The sequence below is a fragment of the Sebastes fasciatus genome, chromosome 17, assembly GCF_043250625.1.
Source record: "Sebastes fasciatus isolate fSebFas1 chromosome 17, fSebFas1.pri, whole genome shotgun sequence".
Classification (NCBI taxonomy): domain Eukaryota; kingdom Metazoa; phylum Chordata; class Actinopteri; order Perciformes; family Sebastidae; genus Sebastes; species Sebastes fasciatus.
The window spans coordinates 30,482,229-30,506,448 of NC_133811.1; the positions used below are offsets into that span (position 1 = coordinate 30,482,229).

A 24,220-nucleotide genomic window follows, 5' to 3' on the forward strand; every position below is an offset into this window, starting at 1 on the left:
CATGTTGGAAGGAACCAGAAGAAGACGGAGAAGGAGAGGAGTAACATCGTGGTGAATTTCTCTTCTCGGTGTTTCTTTATGTGAACAAAATGAGGAAAGTTATTTTGCTGCTGTGCCTCTGCCACGCTGCATCCGCAGGTAAGATTTACTAACAACGTTTAGTAGTTATAATAACTTTACTGTAAGTCACTTTGAAGAGCTTCATTAACAACACTTTAAGGCAGAAATGAAAACACCATCAGGCTTTTTTTATTAACGAGTTTATTTATAATAATTGAGATACATTCATTCATAATTTTTCATCAGGTAATAATAATATATTGTAGTCATATATTTAACCTAGATCTTATTTTACACGTTGTTTAACCCCATGTTCTAGATACTTACATTTTATTGTCTTTTTACATGTTTATTTATTTTATGATTGTATATTATCTGTAGTGGGTGGTGTATCTGTATTGTCTGTTATATTGTGTTTTATGGTATTGTGAAGTATATTTTTGTAGGAGCCATGTATTTCTTTGTGGTATTGTATTTGTGTAATATGCCTCCAGGCTCTAGGGGGTGTAAGAGAGTCGCTTTTTAAGTTGTTAGAGCTCACAGTAATAATGAAACAAGGTGCTTTGGAGCTTTGCATATTGTATGTCTAAACAACATTTACCAATTAGCAGCCAGTAGCAGCTAAAAGTGTTGGACTTTAGTCACCATAGTTTTCTTAAAAATTTGCTTCTTGTCCTCTGGGAATTGGTACTAATGTAAAAAAAAAGAGAAAAAGATTTGAAAAATTCCATTTAAAAAAACTGATATAATTTTATTAACTATATATATATAAATATATATATATATAATTTTGTTTATTTAAGAAAAATAATATTATTCACCGATATTTAACACAGAGCATTTCTGCCTAGACAAAATAACGTATAATAATATATCTACACAGGGAATGATGGTTCAGAGGACAGCAGAGGGCAGCTGAGGACAGTAGAGGACAGCAGAGGACAGCAGAGGACAGTAGAGGACAGCAGAGGACAGCAGAGGACAGTAGAGGACAGTAGAGGACAGCAGAGGACAGGAGAGGACAGCAGAGTAGAGGACAGTAGAGGACAGTAGAGGACAGCAGAGGACAGGAGAGGACAGTAGAGTAGAGGACAGTAGAGACAGACTTCAAACTAATGTGATAATGAGGAGTGTGAACTACTAATGATGCATCCTGAAGAATAAATGACTCCACTAACTGGAAACTAAACTGGACTTTGTCTTCACATTGAGATATCCAGCACTAGATACAAATAAATCAATAAATGATGTCTGTTTTTACAAACTGCTTTCTATCAATGAATGTCAGCTACACAACTGTATGACCTAAATATGAGACTCCTTTATATTTTATTTCAGAATTAAAACAGTTTTCAAGACTAAATCATCAGAAATATTAAAGAGTGTCTGGAACTAAATATATTTATATATTTATTGACTACACAGAGATTATTAGGATGTCTTGTAGTTCTTTTTGATTCTGTGTGCAGAGAAATAACGTTGTTCAGTGATTTATAAAAATATGATATAAAAACTGAAATCATGACGTTAACTTTCTCTTCCAGTGATTCACTCTATGAAGAATTTCTACACTGGATCTACTGGAGTCCCAAACTTCCCAGAGTTTGTGGCTGTTGGGTTGGTTGATGAAATTGTGATGGTTCACTATGACAGTAACACCAGGAGAGAAGAACCCAAACAGGACTGGATGAGCAAAGTCATAGAAGATGATCCTCAGTACTGGGAGACACAGACTGAGATCTTAAAGGGTAACCAGCAGTGGTTCAAAGCCAACATCGAAGTTGTAAAGCAGCGCTTCAACCAAACTGGAGGTTTGTTCATGTTTCACTTTCTACTGATAAAATGTTGTTTCTATTTTCATCCTGTATTTTAGTGAACAGATGTTACCACACACACAGTGTTTCTGTCCATCCCATAATAACCAGCAGAGATGATGAACCCTTTGTCTCCACTAGATTAGATCAGAATCAGTCTACTGAACTGCCCACAGTGAGTTGGTCCATAAGAACTCTGCTGCAGGAACCTATTTATCACAACAGTTTTACAACCCACAGCTGATAGAGGAACATTACTGCCTGCTGGTTTCTTAAAGTACGGAGCAGGACTGTAAACGGGCCGCAGGCTGCTTCTGCTGGGTCCTCATATGAGAGGAGTAGCAGGAGGTTTTAATAATACGTTTATCATTTAATAATATTTTAATTTAATTATAATTCTTGACATTTTACAGTGTAAACAATTTATTGATTTATTCATAGTCATGACATAATCAATAATCACAAGAATAATAACTTTTATCCTTAAATATATGTTAAAACTACAGATTAGATTAGATTACCTTTACTTGACCACAGTGTGTCTATGATACAGTATTTCATTTTTAATTTATCAAGCAGATTATCAAACATGTTCTAGATCAGGTTTCTCAATATGAGAATTTGCTGCTTTTCTCAGTTTTTTATCATTTTATATTAAATCCTGTTCAGTGTTGTTCAGACAAAAGAAGCAATTTGTAGATTTCACCTGAAGATCTCAGAGCTTGACGGGCATTTTCACTATTTTTTGTCATTTTACAGTGTAAATGAAATTGATTAATTGAAAACTAGTCATTACATAATCAACAATGACAAGAATAATTACTTTGAATCCTAAATATGGAGTATAATACAGATTAGATTCGATTAACTTTACTTGACCACAGTGAATAAACATATATAGTGCTGAAACCATTAATCCATTAGTTGATCAACAGAAAATTATTTGACACAAACTTTGATAATCAAATAATCATTCAAGACTTGAATGGTGTAATGTTCAGTCCAGGATCAGGTTTAATGTGAGTCTGCTAGTCAGGACTCTGTTCCTGCAGCTCACATGAAGCCACAGCACCTTCAGCAGTGGAGAGAAACTGTTGGTCTCAGTGGAGGCACTGTGTCTCTGTGGTAAAAAGAGGATCTGAACTGTGTTAGGATGTCACTCTGTTTCCCAGCAGTCTCTGCCTCTCTGTCTCTCTCCAAGACGTCCACACTGTCCACATGATGATTGGCTGTAAGTGTCTTTCATGGAGCCAATAACAGCAGGAGGTGTAGATCCTCTGTCTTGGTGTCTGTGGATCAGTGTGTCTCTGTGGTAAAGATGTGATATCAACTGATAATAGATGACTGGGCTGTGATCTCACTCTGGTTTAATGCCGTCTCTCTCTCTCTCTCTCAGATGTCCACATTTTCCAGAAGATGTACGGCTGTGAATGGGACGATGAGACTGATGAGGTTAAAGGTTTTCATCAGTATGGTTATGATGGAGAAGACTTCATATCATTGGACCTGGAGACAGAGACATGGGTCGCTCCAAAACAACAGGCTGTCATCACCAAACACAAGTGGGATAAAGAGAAAGCTACGATAGCAGGACACAAACACTACTACACCCAGATTTGTCCTGAATATCTGAAGAAGTATGTGAACTATGGGAGGAGCGTTCTGCTGAGAACAGGTAGAATCACATGACCTGAACAATCTTCATATGTCTCCTCTGTTTCTAAGCAACAGTAACATTACAGTACATGTCACCAACATACAGAGACCCACTGCGTCTCTCTTTACACACATTTCTCTTTCTTTCATTTTCTCTCACCTCTCTCACACTTTGGTATCGACACCAAATAACGTCCCATTGCTCACAGACTACTTGACCAGTAATGAGAATAGTTTGATCCCTGAACAGATACAGGTGTCTGCTAACAATTTATATCAAGTTTGTTTTAGAGCTAAACCCGAACGTGAAAGACACAATTTAGATAAATGTACAAGGAGTGCATTTTCACAAAATTCTGCCCCCCGGGACGGTTGGGACATCTTGTTCTGGACTAAACAAATATCATTTAAATTGAATAAATGCAGTCTAAATATTAACACCTTATATTTAAAAAGTCTCTGTCCCTACTGTCCCCCTGTCCCAACCGACCCCGCTCTCCCCTATGTGTTACGAAGGCATTTAAAACACATCAAACAGGAATGCTAATATTAATATGCAGTAAATAATAATACTGTTGTCTTTACTCTCCAGAGCTTCCCTCAGTGTCTCTCCTCCAGAAGACTCCCTCCTCTCCAGTCAGCTGCCACGCTACAGGTTTCTACCCTGACAGAGCCACACTGTTCTGGAGGAAAGATGGAGAGGACCTTCATGAGGACGTGGACCTCGGAGAGATCCTCCCCAACCACGATGGAACCTTCCAGATGAGTGTTGACCTGAAACTTTCATCAGTCACAGCTGAAGACTGGAAGAGGTACGACTGTGTGTTTCAGCTCTCTGGTGTGGAGGACGACCTCGTCACCAAACTGGACAAAGCAGTGATCAGGACCAACGAAGGTGAGACTGAGATCAGGAGTGATGGAGATGGCAAACACACATTTAGTTCACTGTCACCTTTGTAAATTAGTTTTAGATTTTAGATGCTATAAAGCCTTGTGTAACTGTTTTAATGTGTAGCCACAGTTCAGAGATTAGAGGCGCCTGCTTCATGTGTTCAGGTTGTGACTATTTGTTGTTGTTTTGTGCTCAACAGAGAAAGAGAAGCCCACTGACATGACCGTCCCCATCATCGCTGCAGTGGTTGTTCTTGCTCTCGTCCTCATCGCTGTGATTGGAGTCGTCATTTATAAAAAGAAGAACGGTGAGAAACCCAAACAGAAACATCGTCTCATGTCTTTTCCTCTCTGTTTTGATTTTAGACTTTTAAGTTGATGCTTTTATCCAAACTAATTTCACTTCCCAGCACATCTAAATGTGTTTGAACCAGCAGTCAGTGCTGTAAGGCTCAGAGCCACAGTTTGATGATAATATGACTATAGCATGATGATGTAAGGGAGAGGTGATGGAAGATAAATGATGTCAAACAAAAGGTAGAAGGGATTTATTTATGAGTTTGAGTGAGTAGAAGAGCGGGTCATCACTGGAAACATTAAAGGTGACAAAGTCTGACATCTTCAACTGTGACAACATCAATAATTAGTCTTGTCTTTTTATTTCAGCCAAACGCCCTCCATCTCGTAAGTACAACTTGTTTTTATTCTATTTCCTCTGAGCTGAATCTCTGTAGATTAAAAAGAGTTAGTGTATTTTGTGCTGAAGGACTTCTTCCTGCAGTGTTTGCTGAGGACTAACAATGTGTTTCTGACCTTACAGCTGTAAACAACGCTGCGGTCTTGCAGAAACTGAATCCAGCATCCTAAATGATGAACACACCAGCCTGCACACAGTGAGTTGCTTCATATGGGACATGAAGCATTCACACCTGTTGTTAAACAAAGCTGCCTTAAACTCTGTGCAGAAGGAGCTTCTGTGATTGTTTCTTTATCCGCTGTAAAACTTCTGTGACACGTTGTAGCTGGAAAGAACATCTTTGAGTTTTTCCACAACGAAGGTGAAACTGTTTAATATGACGTGAAGTGAGATTATTAAGAGAAAGACGGAGATGCTTTCAGAAAGCTTCACATCAGCAGCTCAGATAAACTGTCTGTAGATTAAAAACTCAAATATTAACCTTTAGAAAAACAGAGACACCAATTTATTAAAATGGTGTCGAACCAAATTAAAATAAACGATTTATACTAACAACATGTTAACACTTCAATGACTGAATCATGGATATCTGAGGTCTACATGAGGCTGTAAATATGTGCTTCTGTTGAACTGAACTCTCCAAACATTTATGGTCAATAGTTTTGTTTTTTCTATTTTATATATTTCTATTTTCTTTCTGCCTCTTTAGGTTTATGGATACATTCTGCACTGGATCAAGGAGCGGTGCCACATTCTCCTCCCTAAACTGGGAATTCATTGGTTATTCATTCATATCATAAACTGGTGGAATCAGGGTTGGGAATTTATTTGTAGATGATTGGAATACAAAGAAATTAGAAAAAAATTACAAATATTATCCAACATAAATGGTGACATTAAATTATTTGGATTATTTAGTTTCAATTAAAAAAAAGTGTCATTTCCTCTGATAAAATATTTGTTTAAATGTTGGTAAATCAAATGAGGATGATTATTTTTGGAGAGAAGTAAAACAATGAAAGCATCACAGAACTCTTCATACATAATAAAGACTAAACAATAAATCCACCATAGTTACAGTTTGATGCTTCTGCTGTTGGGGTTTTCTGCTTAGTGGTAACACAAACGTTAATTTACAGATATAGACACCATAGAAATATTTCTATGATAGACACACACACACATCCACGTACACTCAGGTCTGTCAATATGATGATATATACCTTGAGATAACAGATAGTCAATACTGCTAATCAATCAGCAGCATCCAGTGATGATCCCCTATGCACACACACACATGCACGCACACATGCACGCACACACAGACACACACACACACACAAGCACATACACACACACACACACACACAACACACACACACACACAATAGAAACATCAGTTCAACATTTATTATCCAGTTTTGTAAATAGTTTGTTTGATTATTTCTTTAAAGGGACTGTTTGTAAGAATCAGAAATTGCTTGTTAACAGCGACACCTGTAGCCGTTAAGTCAACGAAAGTCCGCGCCCTGTTGCTCGCTCTTGTGCTCGCTCTACATAGACATGAACGAGCATCGCTCAAAACAGTGAGGAGACACCGGAGTTTGGCAAGCAGAGGAGCAGAGTACAGCAGAGACTCCGGTCCTGGAGACCAAAGCTACGGTCTCCCCTGTGTCCTCCGACCGCGGCCAACACTGTTTAACAGACGGGCTTCACTAGATACAACTTTGTGGTTTTTGTTCTTCCGTGTAGTTTGTGTTGGTGTCTGAGTCTGAACAGCGTAGCCACAAGCGAGCGCGCATGGGACACCGACCGGCAATGATTTATACGTGTAAGAAGTTACAAACAGTCCCTTTAAAAACTGATACATTTTGAAGATCTTGTTTTTCCAAAGCAAATAATAATTCATGTATTTGAGGTTTTTCTTAATTAATCAGGAGTGTGTTGTTGTTTCATAATATCTGTTGATCTGTTTTGACACATTAATATATTGTAATGTTAGCTGAGCTTCTAAAAGGGTTGTGGGATGTTTGAAGCTTCTCAGCACACTGATAGAAATGTTCTTGTAAATATAAACAGCGATGCTCAAAATCACATCTTGTGTTGAGTTAAGTCAGCGGTCAGCAACCTGCGTCTCTTTAGCCCCTCTCCAGTGGCTTTGACAACAAAATATATATGGAAATGAATAACAGTTATTTTTAAACATTGTTGTTGTAGACCTAAAGTGTGTTTTACATTCTCTAATTGTAAAGATAAATAAATATGTAGCCTATACACTGGATAAAAATTGTCATCACTTCAATCAACTAAAACATGCGTCATAGCCTATGTATGTATGTCTTCGGCCCGGCGCCTTATTCTCTAATTTTGCTGAACCTTAATAGCTCAATAGGCTCGCTGTCGATTCCAAATCCCAAAGAAGAAAAGTCTCTGAGTAATTTAATAGTGCGCGGACAGATTCAACAATAAAACAGTAATATTGAAAGACATCTTCAGAAGAAGCTCACTGCATCTGCTGAATATATTCCAGCAGGAGCTTCCAGCCAAATGTCCTGCGTCTCTTTTAGACTTGTGTCCTCACTGCATTAGACTTAACAGTTTGTGTTACCTTCATCATGAGGCTCAAATATGTTTTGCGGCTCCAGACAGTTCTTTAATTTAAAAAAAAAAAAAATTGATAGTAAAGGTTGCTGACCCCTGGGTGAACTAGATGAACATGAATGAAGTTGCTCTGCTGTTTTACTCCTTTTTGTGCTGTTTTGCTTTTCAATAAATTGGCCAATATTACAAATGTGTGTGTCTTTGTGTGATTCCAGTGGCTGATTGTCGCTACACTTATCTGAATAGTATTCACTATATAGTCACAGAGACTAAATGAACGTGTCTCTGACCTGTAGATGTTAAACTAAAGAGCAGGAAGAGGAAGGAGGATTTCACTTTTCACATGACAAGAAAACAAATGGGATGATTTAGTTTGACCACCTTTTACATTCTCTCTCTCTCTCGTGTGGTTTTCTGCTTTCTCTAATAAGAAAGGTCTTAACATGTTTTTTGTATGTATATATATATAAATACAGTATATACTGTATATATACGGTATATATTCTTTTATTGATAGACTTGGCAGATCAACTCCACTCAGCTATTCTTCCGGCTGCACGCTGCTCTGGTATTCCCCTGTAAAAACCTGTTGCACTGAAATCTGCCCGGCAACTGATGACATTACAACAGTCAGGAAATTCTGTGGCTCCTCGGTATCTTTCTAACTAGATGCAATGTGCTGTAGGTTATACTGTACCTACAGTAATAAATACCCCAATTACATACTTTATGTCATTAAAAATAGCTGTGATAACAACATTTTGTGCAGCCTTTGGTTTTTAATATATATTTTTTTTAAAGTCATATCATTAACTGCTAGCCCTCTGTGACCTCCAAAGGTTAACTTCACAAACAGATCCTCATAGATGATTGACCTTTTTTCATTAACACCTACAGTATATACCTCCACGGGTAAAACCTGTGTGTGTGTCTGAGTTCTGCACGGAAACAGATGAGCTATTTTTGTCAAAATTTATATTTTTTGTGTTGCATTACCTACCTGTATTATACTGTAAACTATAAATTATATAATAAACCATACTTAAATATACTGAAGTGATGTAAAACAGTCCAGTATTAATATGGATTTGTTAGTAGGATACTGTAACATCAGTTATCAGAAATACGACAGCTTTAGAAATCTCCCCCAACAGGTTTAGTCATGGAAATGAGGTTTGGCACTTCCTGTATGTTTGCGGTCACATTTCACCAGACGCCCAGCGATGATAAAAACAAAGTCTGTAGCGATCAGACGATGCATCGAGAATGTTTCTCCCATAAATATAAAAATAAGACATATAAAAAAAACACATAGATTTACCTCACGTTGAAAATGTGATGACACGATCATATTGAATAACTATGTGGTTGACAGTAAACAAGGAATATTATTTATATTTAACACCATCACCCACATCATGTCAACATATTTTTACTACATATATCATACAGCATGCTGCATCATTATCATGAATCCTGTCCACTTTATATCAAACAGCAGCAGGACGTATCAGTTCAGGTTAATCATTACAGGACAGAGCAGTGGGCTGAACAAACGTCTTTATTTGGAGCTGTGTGTTGTGTTGCTGAGATTATTTTAACAAAACCACAAAACAATACACTGAACCATGTAAGAATCAACATACACAGTTACCTGCATTACATCATATTAAAGAACAATAACCAAACAAAGATGTTAACGATCTAATAACAGTTTGATTCTGCAAAGTTTAGGTTCGTCTGTCCCGGAAAGAAACGGTTCTTTAGCATTTCATGTTCTGATATTTCATTGATCCAAAATCAGAAATGGACCACACACTCTGCTGGGAGACAAAGTGGGGTCATTCATTTCTAAAATCAACTATTTCAATATATCTTTAAAAAAAAAAATGTATTGTAAAAAAGTTGCATCATCTTGGAAACAAGCGCTTTATTGGGTCGAGTGCTGAGGTTGATCTGGGTTCAGGGGTCAAACTCAGAACATTCCCTTCCTGTAGCGGTGGATCAACTCTGATACGTCATCCTTACACACCTTTATCCAGCCGTCCTCCTTCATGTGGTACACTAGACACACACACACACACACACGCACACACACACACACACACACACACACACACACACACACGCACACACACACACACACACACGCACACACACACACACACACAGAGAGATGAGTACACATATTCACACAAATGTACATATAAATACATAAAGACAAAAGTGACAATTTACCCTTTTCAAGTGCTCACAGTACGACGGAGTATTAGGGCCACATTGAGTGAAAAGTGGCCAAAGTGAGTATGGCTCACTTACCCCCGCACACTGCTTGACCCCTACTAAAGTAGTGCCAAAGGTTCTGCCCTTTTGGAACTAATGGAATTAATGAGCATTAACTAATTAACTAATGGGCACCCTGGACTTCTAACCCGCAAAAGGCACAACTAGACCAAACTGTCAACCATCAGACCAAAGTTGAAGTTCCAAAGTTAAATAGTTTCCGAGTTCTGCTCCGGAAACTAAAGTGTGACACGCGAACGGGCAGAAGTACGGAAGGAGGGATGGATGGAAGGTAAAGTCAAAAAATTTCAAGAAAAAAAAGTCGTAATATTACGAGAATAAAGTCATAACTTTATGAGAAAAAAAATATTTCCTCCATCAGGTCTGTGCGGTTCTTTCTTTGCAATAAATGCAGTTTCTTTTCCAGGTCCTGATCCTGATGATAATGTGCTGCTGATGAGCCAAAAGATGAAGTATTTGGTTATTTGTGAAACCTAAACTAAAGTAGAACTTCACAAGATGCTCCACGTTCCTCATTTTCACACAGGCTGCTCTATTTCCCCTCTAAAATAACATGTAAAACTACTACTTTATAATATTCTGACTTTATTCTCATTATTTTACAACTTTTTTTCTTGTAAACTTCTGACTTTATTCTCTCAGATTTATTTTTTTCCCTCAATGTGGCCCTAATACACCCTAAAAAATGTGATCAATGGTTTACTTCAAAAAATTAAGGCAACAAAGTGACACGTAATATAATTGAGTAGATTTTACTACTACACATTTGATTAAAAGGTATTGAATAAATTAAGTAAATCCAAATTAATTTCACAAGGAAAACTGATTTATATTTACAGAATATTTGGGTAAAATTGATTTATATTAATTACTTATCTTGGTGAAATTGATTTACATTTACTGAATATCTGGGTGAAATTGATTTATATTAATTAATTATCTTAGTGAAATTGATTTATATTTATTAATTATTTGGTTGAAATTGATTTATATCAATTAATTATCTTGGTGAAATTGATTTATATTTATTAATTATCTGGGCAAAATTTATTTATATTTACTGAATATCAGGGTCAAATTGATTTATATTTACTGAATATCAGGGTAAAATTGATTTATATTTACTAATTATTTGGGGGAAATTCATTTATATTTACTAATTATTTGGGTAAAAATGATTTGGATTCACTATATAAAATACATAATATCAACTAACATTTTAACACATTGTTGCTTGAATCCATTCAATAATATTGTCACTTTGTTGCCACAAATTTTCTATGTCTAATCTACTCAATAATATTGATTGTCACTTTGTTGCCACAAATTTTCTATGTCTAATCTACTAAATATCATGCCTTTTTGGTGCCACAGTTTACTTCGGTTGGGCCAACAGATCACAATGCATAAGTACAGCAGGTAAACATTTATTTGAGCCATTTATAAATTATTAAGTTTCTCCAATGTTTTTCAAGTGCAAAGTGCAAACATACAACAATAAAGTAGAGAGGGGCTATAATAAAACAAAGAAAGAAACCATGCATGTGTACAACAGGGATACAATTAATATTTACCTGACAAATGTATACTTGAGACTACTTGACAGACTTGGAGTGATGAAAAGGCTAAATTTACCAAAACTGCACAATGACCTATAACCTCTGCCCATCACTTTATTACAGGCACAGATTCCTTTTTTTGGATGTGATTAAAGGTTTAGTCCTGATAGTTTATTGCATTTAAATTACATTGTATGTTTTCAGACTGCAATTATTTTTTTTAATTTGAATATGAAATATTTTTTTATGACATGCACTAATTGAAATCCTCAGGGCCATTATGTTTTTCAAACAGCTAAAAGTAAGCGATAAAATATCACATGTTAATTGACTTACAGTTTGGGATAAGGTCAAGTGCTTACATTTGCCTTACATCTTCACTACTGGCTAAAATAGGACTCTGGACAATCACATTATTCATTTGTTAAAATTCCCCAATTAAAACCTATTAAATTTGCATCCCTGGTGTACACAGTAGAATCACAAGGTACAAGAACAGCTACCTGTGGCATTATTAAGTCAAAAACATAATACCACTCCCCTCAAATGAGTATGATTGTTTCTTTCTAAATAACCACCTGCAACACTGAAACTTGTGCATTTTACAAAAATAACTAACCCTTGGAAGTAACAATGTGACAGTTTTCACAATTACTTAACAATTCCCTTCATTCTGCAAGGGTCCATTTTCTTAAGCTAGTAGCTTATTCTTGACGCTGTTCACTTTTGGGGACAAATTCAAACAATCCAGCTCGAGGAAGAGTTTCTGGAAGACTTCAAGCGTGTACCTGAGCTCCTTTGGATAGGCGAGGTTCACTGCATATGCCAACCCAACGAGCAAGGAGCAAGCCCTTGGAAAGTTACCCATAGCAGTCAGAACTTTCATGCCCTCGATCACAACACCGATGTCGCCGGGAACCTCTGAAGTATTAGTCTTGATGTTGTAGATTTTCATCCTCTGTACAGCAAGGTCCTGTGACACACTGTCTTCATCAGCATCCTGAAATAGCACAAACATTGTATTTCAGAGTATGCAGCCGATAGAGAAGGTCCTAATTGAACATCTCCCAAATTGCTTCTAACCCTTTGGAGAAGAAAATCTGGGGCTGTCAAAGCTGTTGCACATCAGTGTTTTAGAAAAATCTGAAATAATGTATTTGCAAAAGCATATTTTTATGCCAGGTAAGTTAAAAAAGATCCAATCAGATCACCAACAAATCAAAACAATTCAGTGACACCAGAGATGATGGTCTGAACTGACTCACAGTTGTAAATATTTATAAATGAAATTTTTGAAATTAAATCAATCCAGTGCTCCATAAATTAATTTCTTCCTTGCACTTGTGTATTGATGAATATTATTATATTATTATTCTACATTCACTAACACAGGCTGGTCACCTGTCAACCAGTCCTCTATGGCAGTGTACGCTCACTCCTGAAACTTGAAGTAATCCACAGCAACTGGATCAACTCTGCTCCTTAATTTATTTTAGAAGTTGCCTCAGTCTCTCCGTAAAACTGTCTCTCAGCTGCTTTGTGAATAGCTCTTGGGAAAAAACTCTTAGCTAGGAACTTTTAGGGCCAAATTTTAAAGAGAAGAAGTCAACTACTGATAAATTGAATTATGTCAGTTGGTAAAATCAGAATGAAATGGTGAGCATTTAGTAACACCTATTTCTACAGTAGTACGTACGAATTCCGTAATGGAAAACAAAGACTTTACACACAGAGAGGACAATGATTACTTACACGACTCAACAAACCTATAAAAACCTTGTCAAAAATTACTGAAGAAATAGAGTTAAGATCGTATTGTGTTATTTGACCTTCCCAAGACATACTGTACAAGGTGCGAAATGAGAGAGAGAGAGAGATCAGTTTCTTTATATTTTAACATTCAACTTACATCATACTCTTTTAAGAGTTGATCCGTCGATTCCCCAAGGTACACCATCAAACACTAAATGACAACATCTCTGGTCATGTTGATGCTTGGAAGGCTTGGGGCCTGGAATGACAAAAATAAACATAGTTCAAGTTCTATTCAAGTAAAAATCATCCACTGACCTCAAACTGGCCAGAAGATGCAATTTTTAACACTAAGTGGCTTATATTACTGTTTAACAAACTCCTATCAAGCATCCTTAATGTGCTGTCCAAGTGACCAGTCTACTGAAACACTTCCCGTTATTACTGAGGTTTCCAGGGAACCAGCTGGGACTCCAGGAGGTCATTGGTCCCATCAAAGAAAGAGTGCATAGCACATAAACTCCCATAAAACTACAACATTTACACCTTTCTTTTTGTATGGATTAAACAAACACATTACATTTTAATCAGTGAGCTCTCAATGTGCTGGTAGGCAAGTTTTGTTAACTTTGGACCGTCTCCCCTTGTTTCCAGTTTTTTATGATAAGCTATGCTGCTGGTTGTAGCTTCATATTTATAGTACAGACATGTGAGTGATATCAATCTGATATCATCTACCAAATTATCTTCCAGCGGTTTGATCACAAAATTCCTAAAAAATAATATTAACAAACATAATACTCATTGAAGGATACCTTTAGTAGGATAGCCTGCAGCCTCAACCCCATGGTTCCGCCCTTGGAGTGGAAGAGGTTCAGAAGCCTGGGAGTGTATTCATCCAGCTTGGACATGCACTTTGATTCAAGGTGCACAGTTGTGATTCTGTGAAACTCATCCTGGATCTGAAAGACCAGTAATAAAACCAGCTTTAAAGCCTCAAATATTACTATTATACAATTTTATGACATTCGTGTTTGCTGATTGTTTACCTTCTGGGTTAAATCATCTGACTGTACACTGCGGGATTCCTGATGGAAGTACCAACTTCTCAATTCGGTCATCAATCATCACTCGGAGCTTTGCCTACATCTCTGCCAGCCTGACAAGAATGTGAATAGACAAAAGTTCAATAGCATCACAAGCAGAAGTTTAAAGATGAGACAAGACATACAGTGAGTAACGTAATTAAGAGGCTGGAGTGTGCCACCAGAATAGAAAAAAAAATAGAACTAATTAATTTATTAATTAGATTGTTAATGTAATTAAAGTATATTTAAATTTGCCAATTACAAATATTTCCTTATTCTGTATTTAATCAATAACATAATTGTAATATTAGTATTTGTTGTTTAGTATGTGTTGATACTGTATATATTACATTAAAATTTAGTTTATAGGGTTTTTGTCTGAAATCTAAAAAAAATTCAGAATAAATTATTATTACTATTATTTACAATATTACAAGAAGAACATGTGATTAATTTGAGTAATATAAATTGTAACTAGGGTGTGGAAAAGTATGCACAAACCATGTGTTATCATAGCTTAATTATATGTCTATGAGAAATGAGTGATCAGTATTTTACATTTTCTGCTGCTTTAATTCAAATTCAGGTTGGAACTACAGGGATTTTTGAACATCACTGATAATCAAAACTGAAGCAAATCTGCTTTCTAACCTGCAAAAGTTGATACAAAAAAAGCTAGTATTAACCAAATTTTGTATTGCAAAACAAACGGTGTACAAAACATTACACAACATGTACTGTATGTGAAACATTGTATCACATCAGATTGTGTATTGAATATAAGTGTGATACATACCTGTTGATAGATTTCAGTCAAAGACTCTTGATGCACCTGGAAAGACATTCATATTAGCTTTAATTCATGTAGCTGGTATGTCAATATACAGTAAAAAGATCACTTTCACCGTCTGTGGCATATTCTACAGATGTCTAGACATTGAAACTGTAGTAATGTTGCTGGTATGATGTCAATAAAATGTCAAACGGTCATTTTGACTGTCTATCTTTGCTGTGAACGGCAGCACAAGGAAAACAATAGACGAGACCAGTAATCTGTAGAAGAGACGCAGCTCTGCAGCCACGCTGCGCTGCTCAAGCGGTAACTAGTTTACTGACCTCAAACCCGGCCGGCTCACTTTATTTCTTTAAACTCGGTCGGATACGTTGTTTATCACGGGGGAGGCGGTTGGCAACACTGGGCTGTGACTGGACAGGAGATGGCAGAGGGAAGTGACGGATCAGGAAACGAGTTAGGCGAGATGGAATTAGGTGGCGGGAGCTACGGAGAGTGGGATATTGCTCGGAAAAAGAAACGTAAAAAGAATCCAAATAATAAATCGGATGATAGTGATTCAGTTGGCAGAGAAGCTGTAACAGAGAGGAGGAGAGATGATTATAAGGTAATCATTAAACTGGCGCAAGAAGGGGCTTCTTTTGGAGAGTGGAATCCAATACAACTTACCAGATCAATATGTAAGGAAATCGGAGAAATAAAAAGTGCTAAAGTGTTAAGAAACGGATCACTGTTAATTATGTGCAAGGATGGAGGACAACAAGGGCGAGCAATCAGGATGAACAAAATAAATGGCAAATAAGTACAATGTTCCCTAGCTGGTGACAAAAAACTAGTCAAGGGAGTCATCTCAGGGATCCCAGTAAGTGTAACAGATGACGATGTTAAAGCAAACATAACTAATGCAAAAGTAAGTGAAGTCAAACGCATGAAATCAAACAGAAATGGCATTAAAAGTGACAGTCTCTCAGTGCTGATCACTTTTGAGGAGGAAAATCTTCATTGGATATATGTGCTATGATGTCAGGCTGTATATTCCCCCACCACTCAGATGCTTTAAGTGTCAACGATTTGGACATGTGGCGGCTGTGTGTAAAGGACACCAAAGGTGTGGAAGATGTGGAGGAGAACATGAGTATGGCAAATGTGCCCAGGGAGCAAAGCTGAAATGCTGCAATTGCGGCGGAGAACATAGCTCAGCGTACGGTGGATGTGAGGTCAGCAAAAGAGCGGCAGAGGTGCAGAGAGTCAAGGTGTATCAGGGAATCAGCTATGCAGAGGCAGCAAAGAAGGTTTCAGGAGGAATAAAGGTGACAAAGCAAAATAACACTGTGAATGAAGATGTTGTAAAATGTGCAGGATGCGATAAGTTGAAGGAGGAAACTCTGCTAGTCAGAAAAAGTGACTTTGTGCTCTTTATGGCAGAAATAATCAACTGTTCAGCACAGTCAAAAAGTCGCAATGAAAGGATTAAAATAATTGTAAGATCAGCTGAGAAGTACCTTGAAGTAAAGGGTTACAATGGGAAACAGTTAGAGACATTCTGAATGAAGATACACAATCCGCACAAACATGGGCTGGATCCTCTTAATGGTGCTAATTCTGCTACAATGGAATGCAAGAAGCTTAATAGCAAATGGACAGGAGTTTAAGAAGTACATTGATAAATTACAAAATAAACCGAATGTAATATGTATACAAGAGACATGGTTGAAACCACAGTGGGATTTTGTTGTAAAGGGATATTCTGTAGTTAGAAGGGATAGGGAATCTGGTAATGGTGGAGGAGTTGCAACATTCATACAGAATGAAATGAGTTACAAGATAATGCATGTAAACACTGAGCATGAATCAATTGTTGTTAAGGTGTGGACTGACAGAGGTGATATAGATATAATTAACTTTTATAATCCATGCGGGAAATTAAGTCAAGGTATATTGGAGGATGTAGGGGGATCATTGCAAAACAATGTAATATGGTGTGGGGATTTTAATTCACATAATTCATTGTGGGGGAGCAATAGCACAGATGCTAATGGTGTAGTTGTAGAAGAATTTATAGATGATCACTGTTTGGTGTGTATTAATAATGGGGAGGGAACACGGTATAATTGCACTCAAAACACAGAAGCAGCACTTGACCTAACATTTGTAAATAGTACTTTAGCAGGTGTAAGCACATGGAAAGTAATAAAGCATACTACAATGGGCAGCGATCACTACCCCGTACTGACTAAAGTTGGTGTAAACATTTATTATGATAAGGGAAAGAAAATTCCTAGATGGAAGTTGGAAAATGCTAACTGGGCTGCTTACCAAGAGATAAGTGCAGCGAGATGTGAGGGAATTAAAGAAGACTATCAAATGGATGTAAACATATTTAATGGTGAACTAGTTAATGAAATAATTCAGTCTGCTGAGGAAACAATCCCAAAGAGTACATGAACTAAACGTATTAAGAATGTACCTTGGTGGAATAGCGAATGTAGCAAAGCCATAAAAAATAGAAATAAAGCATTTAGGGAACTCAAAAAACTTCATTCACAGGATGCTTTGATCCAGTATAAAAGGGCACAGGCAATAGTAAGGAAAACAATAAGAACCCAAAAACGCACATTTTGGAGGCAATATTGTAGCAGTATAGGAAGAGAAGTACAGCTTTCAGATGTCTGGGGCATGATCAGGAGAATGGGAGGGATCAGAAGGAGTTCTAAGTTACCAGTGATGAATAATGGGGATCAAATGGCTGTCAGCAACCTAGAAAAGGCTGAACTTCTGGCGCAAACATTCAGGAAAGTTCACAGCTCCGACAACCTAACAGATGAGGCCAGGCGCTGTAGAAATAGAGTTTTATTGGAGAAATCTAAAATATTAGAGAAAAAAGACATCAGAAGATCCAATAGACCTGCCTTTTAGTATGTTTGAATTGAGAAGAGCAATAACTTGTGCACGTCAGACCACACCTGGTAAAGATGGCGTATGCTATAAAATGTTAGAGAACATGGCAGATAACACTCTGGTCACTGTGTTAAGACTGTATAACAGAGTTTGGGAAACTGGACAACTTCCTTCAGTGTGGAAACAAGCCGTAATAGTGCCTATTCTAAAACCAGGGAAAGACCCATCAGATCCATATAGTTACAGACCTATTGCCCTAACCTCTCATTTATGTAAAATTATGGAGCGAATGGTTACAGAGAGATTAACATATTTCCTGGAAAGTAAAGCTCTTTTATCTCCACATCAAAGTGGGTTCCGTAGGGGTCGCAATACTATGGACTCTGTCTTATGCTTAGAGTCAGACATCAGGAAAGCACAGACCAACAAAGAAGTAGTATTAGCTATCTTCTTTGATGTGGAAAAAGCATATGATATGCTCTGGAAAGAAGGGTTACTCATTAAATTGAATTCATTGGGAATTGGTGGTAGAGCATATAATTGGGTGAAGGACTTTTTATCTGACAGGAAAATACAGGTAAGAGTAGATGCAGAATATTCAAATGTATATACAGTAGATAATGGAACTCCACAAGGTAGTGTCTGTCTGTTATTATTCAATATAATGATCAATGATATATTTTCTCAGGTTGAGCAAAATATAGGAAAGTCTATGTACGCGGATGACGGAGCTCTTTGGATAAGAGGCCGCAATGTATCATTTGTTAATAAGAAAATGCAAGCTGCAATAGCTGAGGTGGAGAAATGGGCAAACAAATGGGGATTCAAGTTATCAGTAGCAAAAACACAAGTTATTTGTTTCTTAAAACGGCGTAAAATCGCACCCATTTCCCTAAAACTGTATGATCAACCTCTGGAGCAAGTCAAAGCTGTTCGATTTCTGGGGATTTGGTTTGATGAAAAGCTCACATGGAACATTCATTTAGATAAAATCAGGAGCAAATGTAAAAAAGTCATCAATATACTGCGTTGTTTGACAGGACAGGAGTGGGGAGCAAGTAGAGCATCTTTACAACATATATACTGGGCTCTCATGAGATCTGTCCTTGACTATGGGTGTGTAGCTTACATGTCAGCAGCAGAATCAAACCTCAAGAAATTAGATGTACTGCAAGCTCAGGCTTTGAGAATCATTAGTGGATCATTCAGAACATCTCCGGTATCAGCAATGCAAGTGGAAGTGGGAGAAATGCCCCTACGGATTAGGAGAATAAAATTAATGCTGGCATACTGGGTTAATCTTCAGGGGCATTATGAAACTCACCCTACCAAAAGTGTTTTGATAGACTGCTGGGAACATAATGAAACAAACTTCATAAGCTTTGGGTGGGTAGGTGATGCAAAGGCAGAAAACATAGGGTTATGTCAATTCCAATATTGCTCTACAGTTTCAGTTTCCTCCATTCCTCCCTGGTTATTCCCATTACCAAATGTTGACCTCAATATACAGCAGGAATTGAAGGAGAAGTCAAAGAAAATTCCAGCATGGCGCATAGTCCAGAATTATTTAGATCAGCACTTCTCAGACTCCGTGTTCTTATTTACAGACGGTTCCAAAGATCCTGAGACAGGGTGTGCAGGTGCAGCAGTTTATATCCCGGTGAGTGAGACCTACATCAAGAAACGAGTATCAAATTATGTGTCAGTATATACTACAGAAATATTGGCAATATTATTGGCCCTGCAGTGGATAGAGGAGAGGGAAATAAAAAACACCGTTATTGCATCTGACAGTTTTTCAGCACTCACAAGCATAGGATCTGGTAGATCATCAGTCAGAACAGATTTAATTAATGAAATATGTCTCATTATGTATAGGATGGAAATAAAAGGCACAGGTACACGATTCCTCTGGGTTCCTGCTCATGTTGGTGTGGAGGGAAATGAGCAGGTAGACATTCTGGCCAAACAAACACTAAGAATTAAGAATATAGAATTACAAATTCCATTAAGTAAAGCTGAGGCTAAACCATTCATCAAGAACTATGCACAAAAAGTATGGCAGGAGTACTGGGATGATCAGGAAACTGGAAGGCATATGTACAATATACAGAAACATGTTGGAGCAGGGAGAAAGGTGGGCTGGAAAAGAAGGGAAGAAAATATCATCACTCGACTAAGAATCGGACATACAGGTCTTAATCAAACATTATATCGAATAGGCAAACACCCAACTGGGAAATGTACACACTGTAACCAGCCAGAAACTGTTGAACACGTACTGATACACTGCAGTAATTACACTATCCAGAGGAATCACCTTTTTCAGACACTAAGGAAGGCAAAACATCAGGACTTTTCAGTGTCAGGTCTATTGGGGAATAAAGCAGATAATATATACTGTGAAATTATTCAGTTTTTGAGAAAAACTGATTTAGTTAAAAGAATCTAGAGTTTTCATTATCATTTTTTTATTTATTTAATTTTTTTTTTTTTAGTTTTGTTTTGTTTTTAGTTCTATTTTGTTTCTGCACAATCTTCTGTTCCACACTCCAGTCCAGATGGTGGCGGTAATGCACCTCTAAGATGGTTTGCCAACCGCCAATAAACACCAAAGAAGAAGAAGAAGAAGAAGGTCAGAGTCCATGGCTGCATCCCAAAACTCTAAATTGCATCCTTGTTTCCCTCACTTGCGTCTCATCCTTGCGTCTTAGTCCCTCCCACCAGGGAAGCATGGAGGGACGCAAGGAAACCATGCGAGGAGAGAGGAAACGAGGAAATACGATTTAAGCGACATGGGACGGTCGTTTCCTCTGAAGCCTCACGTGAAGCGACGTCCGTTTCTGATGACAGCAGCAGCTGATCACAGCTGGATCAGCTGTCAGTCAGCTTTAACAGCTGTTTGTGTCTGAACTGTACTAATACTAATAAAGACAAGTGCAAGCTGCAGCCTGTATTTCTACTGTGGACTGCTTAGAGGCTCAGGAACCATCTCTACTGGCACAATAACTTTATATTATTTATTCATTATTAGCGTCTGTAGTTATTGATATTCTGATTGTGAGCTCATTATTTAATAACCCAGAATATGACTATGGTGTTTTTTTGAACACTGTACATTATTTATTAGGCTAAAGGGAAAATGTAAATGATGTATATCAAACCCGACGTTCAGGAATCATCAGCCTCATGTGACTGAATGGAAATGAGGATAAATGATGTAAAAGGTGTTTGTTGCTGACAGACAGACTCTCCTTTTCTCTCTGACTTTAATAGTTTCATTAATAAAAGTTAACGGGGGAAATAACAGATCATGAAAAATCATTCTAAAAAATGCAGAAAGTTATTTTAAGTCAGTTTGTCAGGTTTTATAAACCCCTCTGACTGTCAGGCTGCTTCACTGACGCTGTGTGAAGGAGAGATACTGCAGGTCCTTCTGCTGCTCAGAGCTACAGTTAACACACATTATAACTAGATGGTGAATCAGAAGACAACTAAACTATAAAACGTTTAATCTGTGATCTGTTTTCACTCCGGTATGAAACTCCAGTGATGTTGAGAGGTAAAGTTATCAGATCAGTCTGATCAGCAGCGTCCAATCAGTAACTGATATCCAATAAGGGGGCGTGTCGGTCGGCAAAAGACTTCCGGGGAGGATACACTGGTGTATCCTCGCTCATAGCTCCTCCGGCAAGCCTCCTCGATCCTCGATCCTCGATCCTCGCTCCTCGATGCACAAATAAGGGCTTTGGGACGGTCTTCAAAATGGCGCACCAGAACTACTTCCGGTTCAAGCGAGGATCGAGGAGCGAGGAAATGAAAATTAAGAGTTTTGGGATGCAGCCTTGGTGTAGTCATGGGCTGCATCCCAAAACTCTTAATTTTCATTTCCTCGCTCCTCGATCCTCGCTTGAACCGGAAGTAGTTCTGGTGCGCCATTTTGAAGACCGTCCCATGTCGCTTAAATCGTATTTCCTGGGCTGCATCCCAAAGCTCTTAATTGCATCCCTGTTTCCCTCACTTGCGTCTCATCCTTGCGTCTTAGTCCCTCCCACCAGGGAAGCATGGAGAGACGCAAGGAAACCATGCGAGGAGAGAGGAAACGAGGAAATACGATTTAAGCGACATGGGACGGTCGTTTCCTCTGAAGCCTCACGTGAAGCGACGTCCGTTTCTGATGACAGCAGCAGCTGATCACAGCTGGATCAGCTGTCAGTCAGCTTTAACAGCTGTTTGTGTCTGAACTGATCTAATACTAATAAAGACAAGTGCTCTTTATACTATTTATTCATTATTAGCGTCTGTAGTTATTGATATTCTGGTTGTGAGTTAATTATTTAATAACCCAGAATATGACTATGGTGTTTTTTTGAACACTGGACATTATTTATTAGGCTAAAGGGAAAATGTAAATGATGTAACTCATATCAAACCCGACGTTCAGGAATCATCAGCCTCATGTGACTGAATGGAAATGAGGATAAATGATGTAAAAGGTGTTTGTTGCTGACAGACAGACTCTCCTTTTCTCTCTGACTTTAATAGTTTCATTAATAAAAGTTAACGGGGGAAATAACAGATCATGAAAAGAAAAATCATTCTAATAAATGCAGAAAGTTATTTTCAGTCAGTTTATCTGGTATTATAAACCCCTCTGACTGTCAGGCTGCTTCACTGACGCTGTGTGAAGGAGAGATACTGCAGGTCCTTCTGCTGCTGCTCAGAGCTTCAATTAACACACATTATAACTAGATGGTGAATCAGAAGACAACTAAACTATAAAACGTTTAATCTGTGATCTGTTTTCACTCCGGTATGAAACTCCAGTGATGTTGAGAGGTAAAGTTATCAGATCAGTCTGATCGGCAGCAGCGTCCAATCAGTAACTGATATCCAGTAAGGGGGCGTGTCGGTCGGCAAAAGACTTCCGTGCAGGATACACTGGTGTATCCTCGCTCATAGCTCCTCCGGCAAGCCTCCTCGATCCTCGATCCCCGCTCCTCGATGCACAAATAAGGGCTTTGGGACGGTCTTCAAAATGGCGCACCAGAACTACTTCCGGTTCAAGCGAGGATCGAGGAGCGAGGAAATGAAAATTAAGAGTTTTGGGATGCAGCCCTCGTTTCCTCTCTCCTCGCATGGTTTCCTTGCGTCTCTCCATGCTTCCCTGGTGGGAGGGACTAAGACGCAAGGATGAGACGCAAGTGAGGGAAACAGGGATGCAATTTAGAGTTTTGGGATGCAGCCCAAGAGGTCTGGCTTAGGGGGTCACGTGATGCGGTCATCGTGAGGAGTCGTTTTTCGCCGACCTCCCGTCACCACCAGATACAATTTACAATTTAAAGTTACTTTTTGACCCAGGCTGGACTTTCTAAAGGTGGCTATCTATGTATGAACATGTCCGCTTCTGATCCAAACCAAGTCCAACGTGATGCCGGGGCTAGAACTCGCTCAGAGCTGAAGAAACTCCAGACCACTAGCATGGACGCTACAGCTAACGTTAGCCAGCATGGCGCCGCCACCTGCGAGGAGGAGGGCGTGGCTACTCTCCTCGCGCAGGACGTCACACAGAGAACCAGCGCCTTAATGGATCAGAAGTTTACCGAACTGCATCTGACTCTGGAAGGATTTAACAACCGCATCGAAGGCAACACCAAGCGCTTAACGGAGGCTGAGTCACGTATCTCAGATGCTGAAGACTTCTGACTTCATTGTCTAACAAGATCACGGCTCTAGAAAAGGAAGTGGATACTCTCTCACAACGAGCCGAGGACAGCGAAACCCGCAGCCGCAGGGAGAACATCAGGATTATCGGTCTGAAGGAAGGCACGGAGGGACAACAACCAACTTCATGGCTCCCCAAACTACTGGGTTTGCAAACCAAACGAGGGACGATTCAAATCGACAGAGCGCACAGATCCCTCGGCCCTCAGAAGGAAAAGCATACAAGACCGGTGATCATCAAGCTGCACAATGTCTGCGACAAACAGAGGGTCATGGCTGCAGTCAAGGAAAAAGAGAAGCTTCTGTACAACGGGAACCAAATCTACATTCACCAGGACCTCTCGGTCCAGGTGAGGCAGACCCGACGGGAGTTCAATGATGTC

At 38.5% G+C, this 24,220-nt stretch overlaps 1 protein-coding gene and 1 long non-coding RNA gene across 6 annotated transcripts in view; one reads left to right on the forward strand and one right to left on the reverse strand.

Moving 5' to 3' along the window:
* The window catches only part of LOC141754403 (class I histocompatibility antigen, F10 alpha chain-like), a 40,766-nt gene continuing 16,546 nt past the window's right edge, over window positions 1-24,220 (forward strand). For 2 of the 5 annotated variants that reach the window (XM_074613453.1, XM_074613456.1), the window contains exon 1: window positions 12-138. In XM_074613453.1, coding sequence (XP_074469554.1) covers window positions 90-138 — 49 coding nt within the window. In that variant the 5' untranslated portion in view covers window positions 12-89. Of the gene's footprint in view, window positions 139-1,604; window positions 1,872-3,270; window positions 3,550-4,122; window positions 4,426-4,621; window positions 4,730-5,087; window positions 5,106-5,241; window positions 5,315-5,827; window positions 6,473-24,220 lie in introns of those variants that run through there. The other 3 variants (XM_074613450.1, XM_074613451.1, XR_012590625.1) reach the window with 3 other exon arrangements.
* LOC141754428 (uncharacterized) overlaps window positions 6,971-24,220 on the reverse strand; it is a 35,074-nt gene continuing 17,824 nt past the window's right edge. Inside the window, exon 2 of the long non-coding RNA XR_012590642.1 lies at window positions 6,971-7,246. This is a non-coding gene — a long non-coding RNA (uncharacterized LOC141754428). The remainder of the gene's footprint in view (window positions 7,247-24,220) is intronic.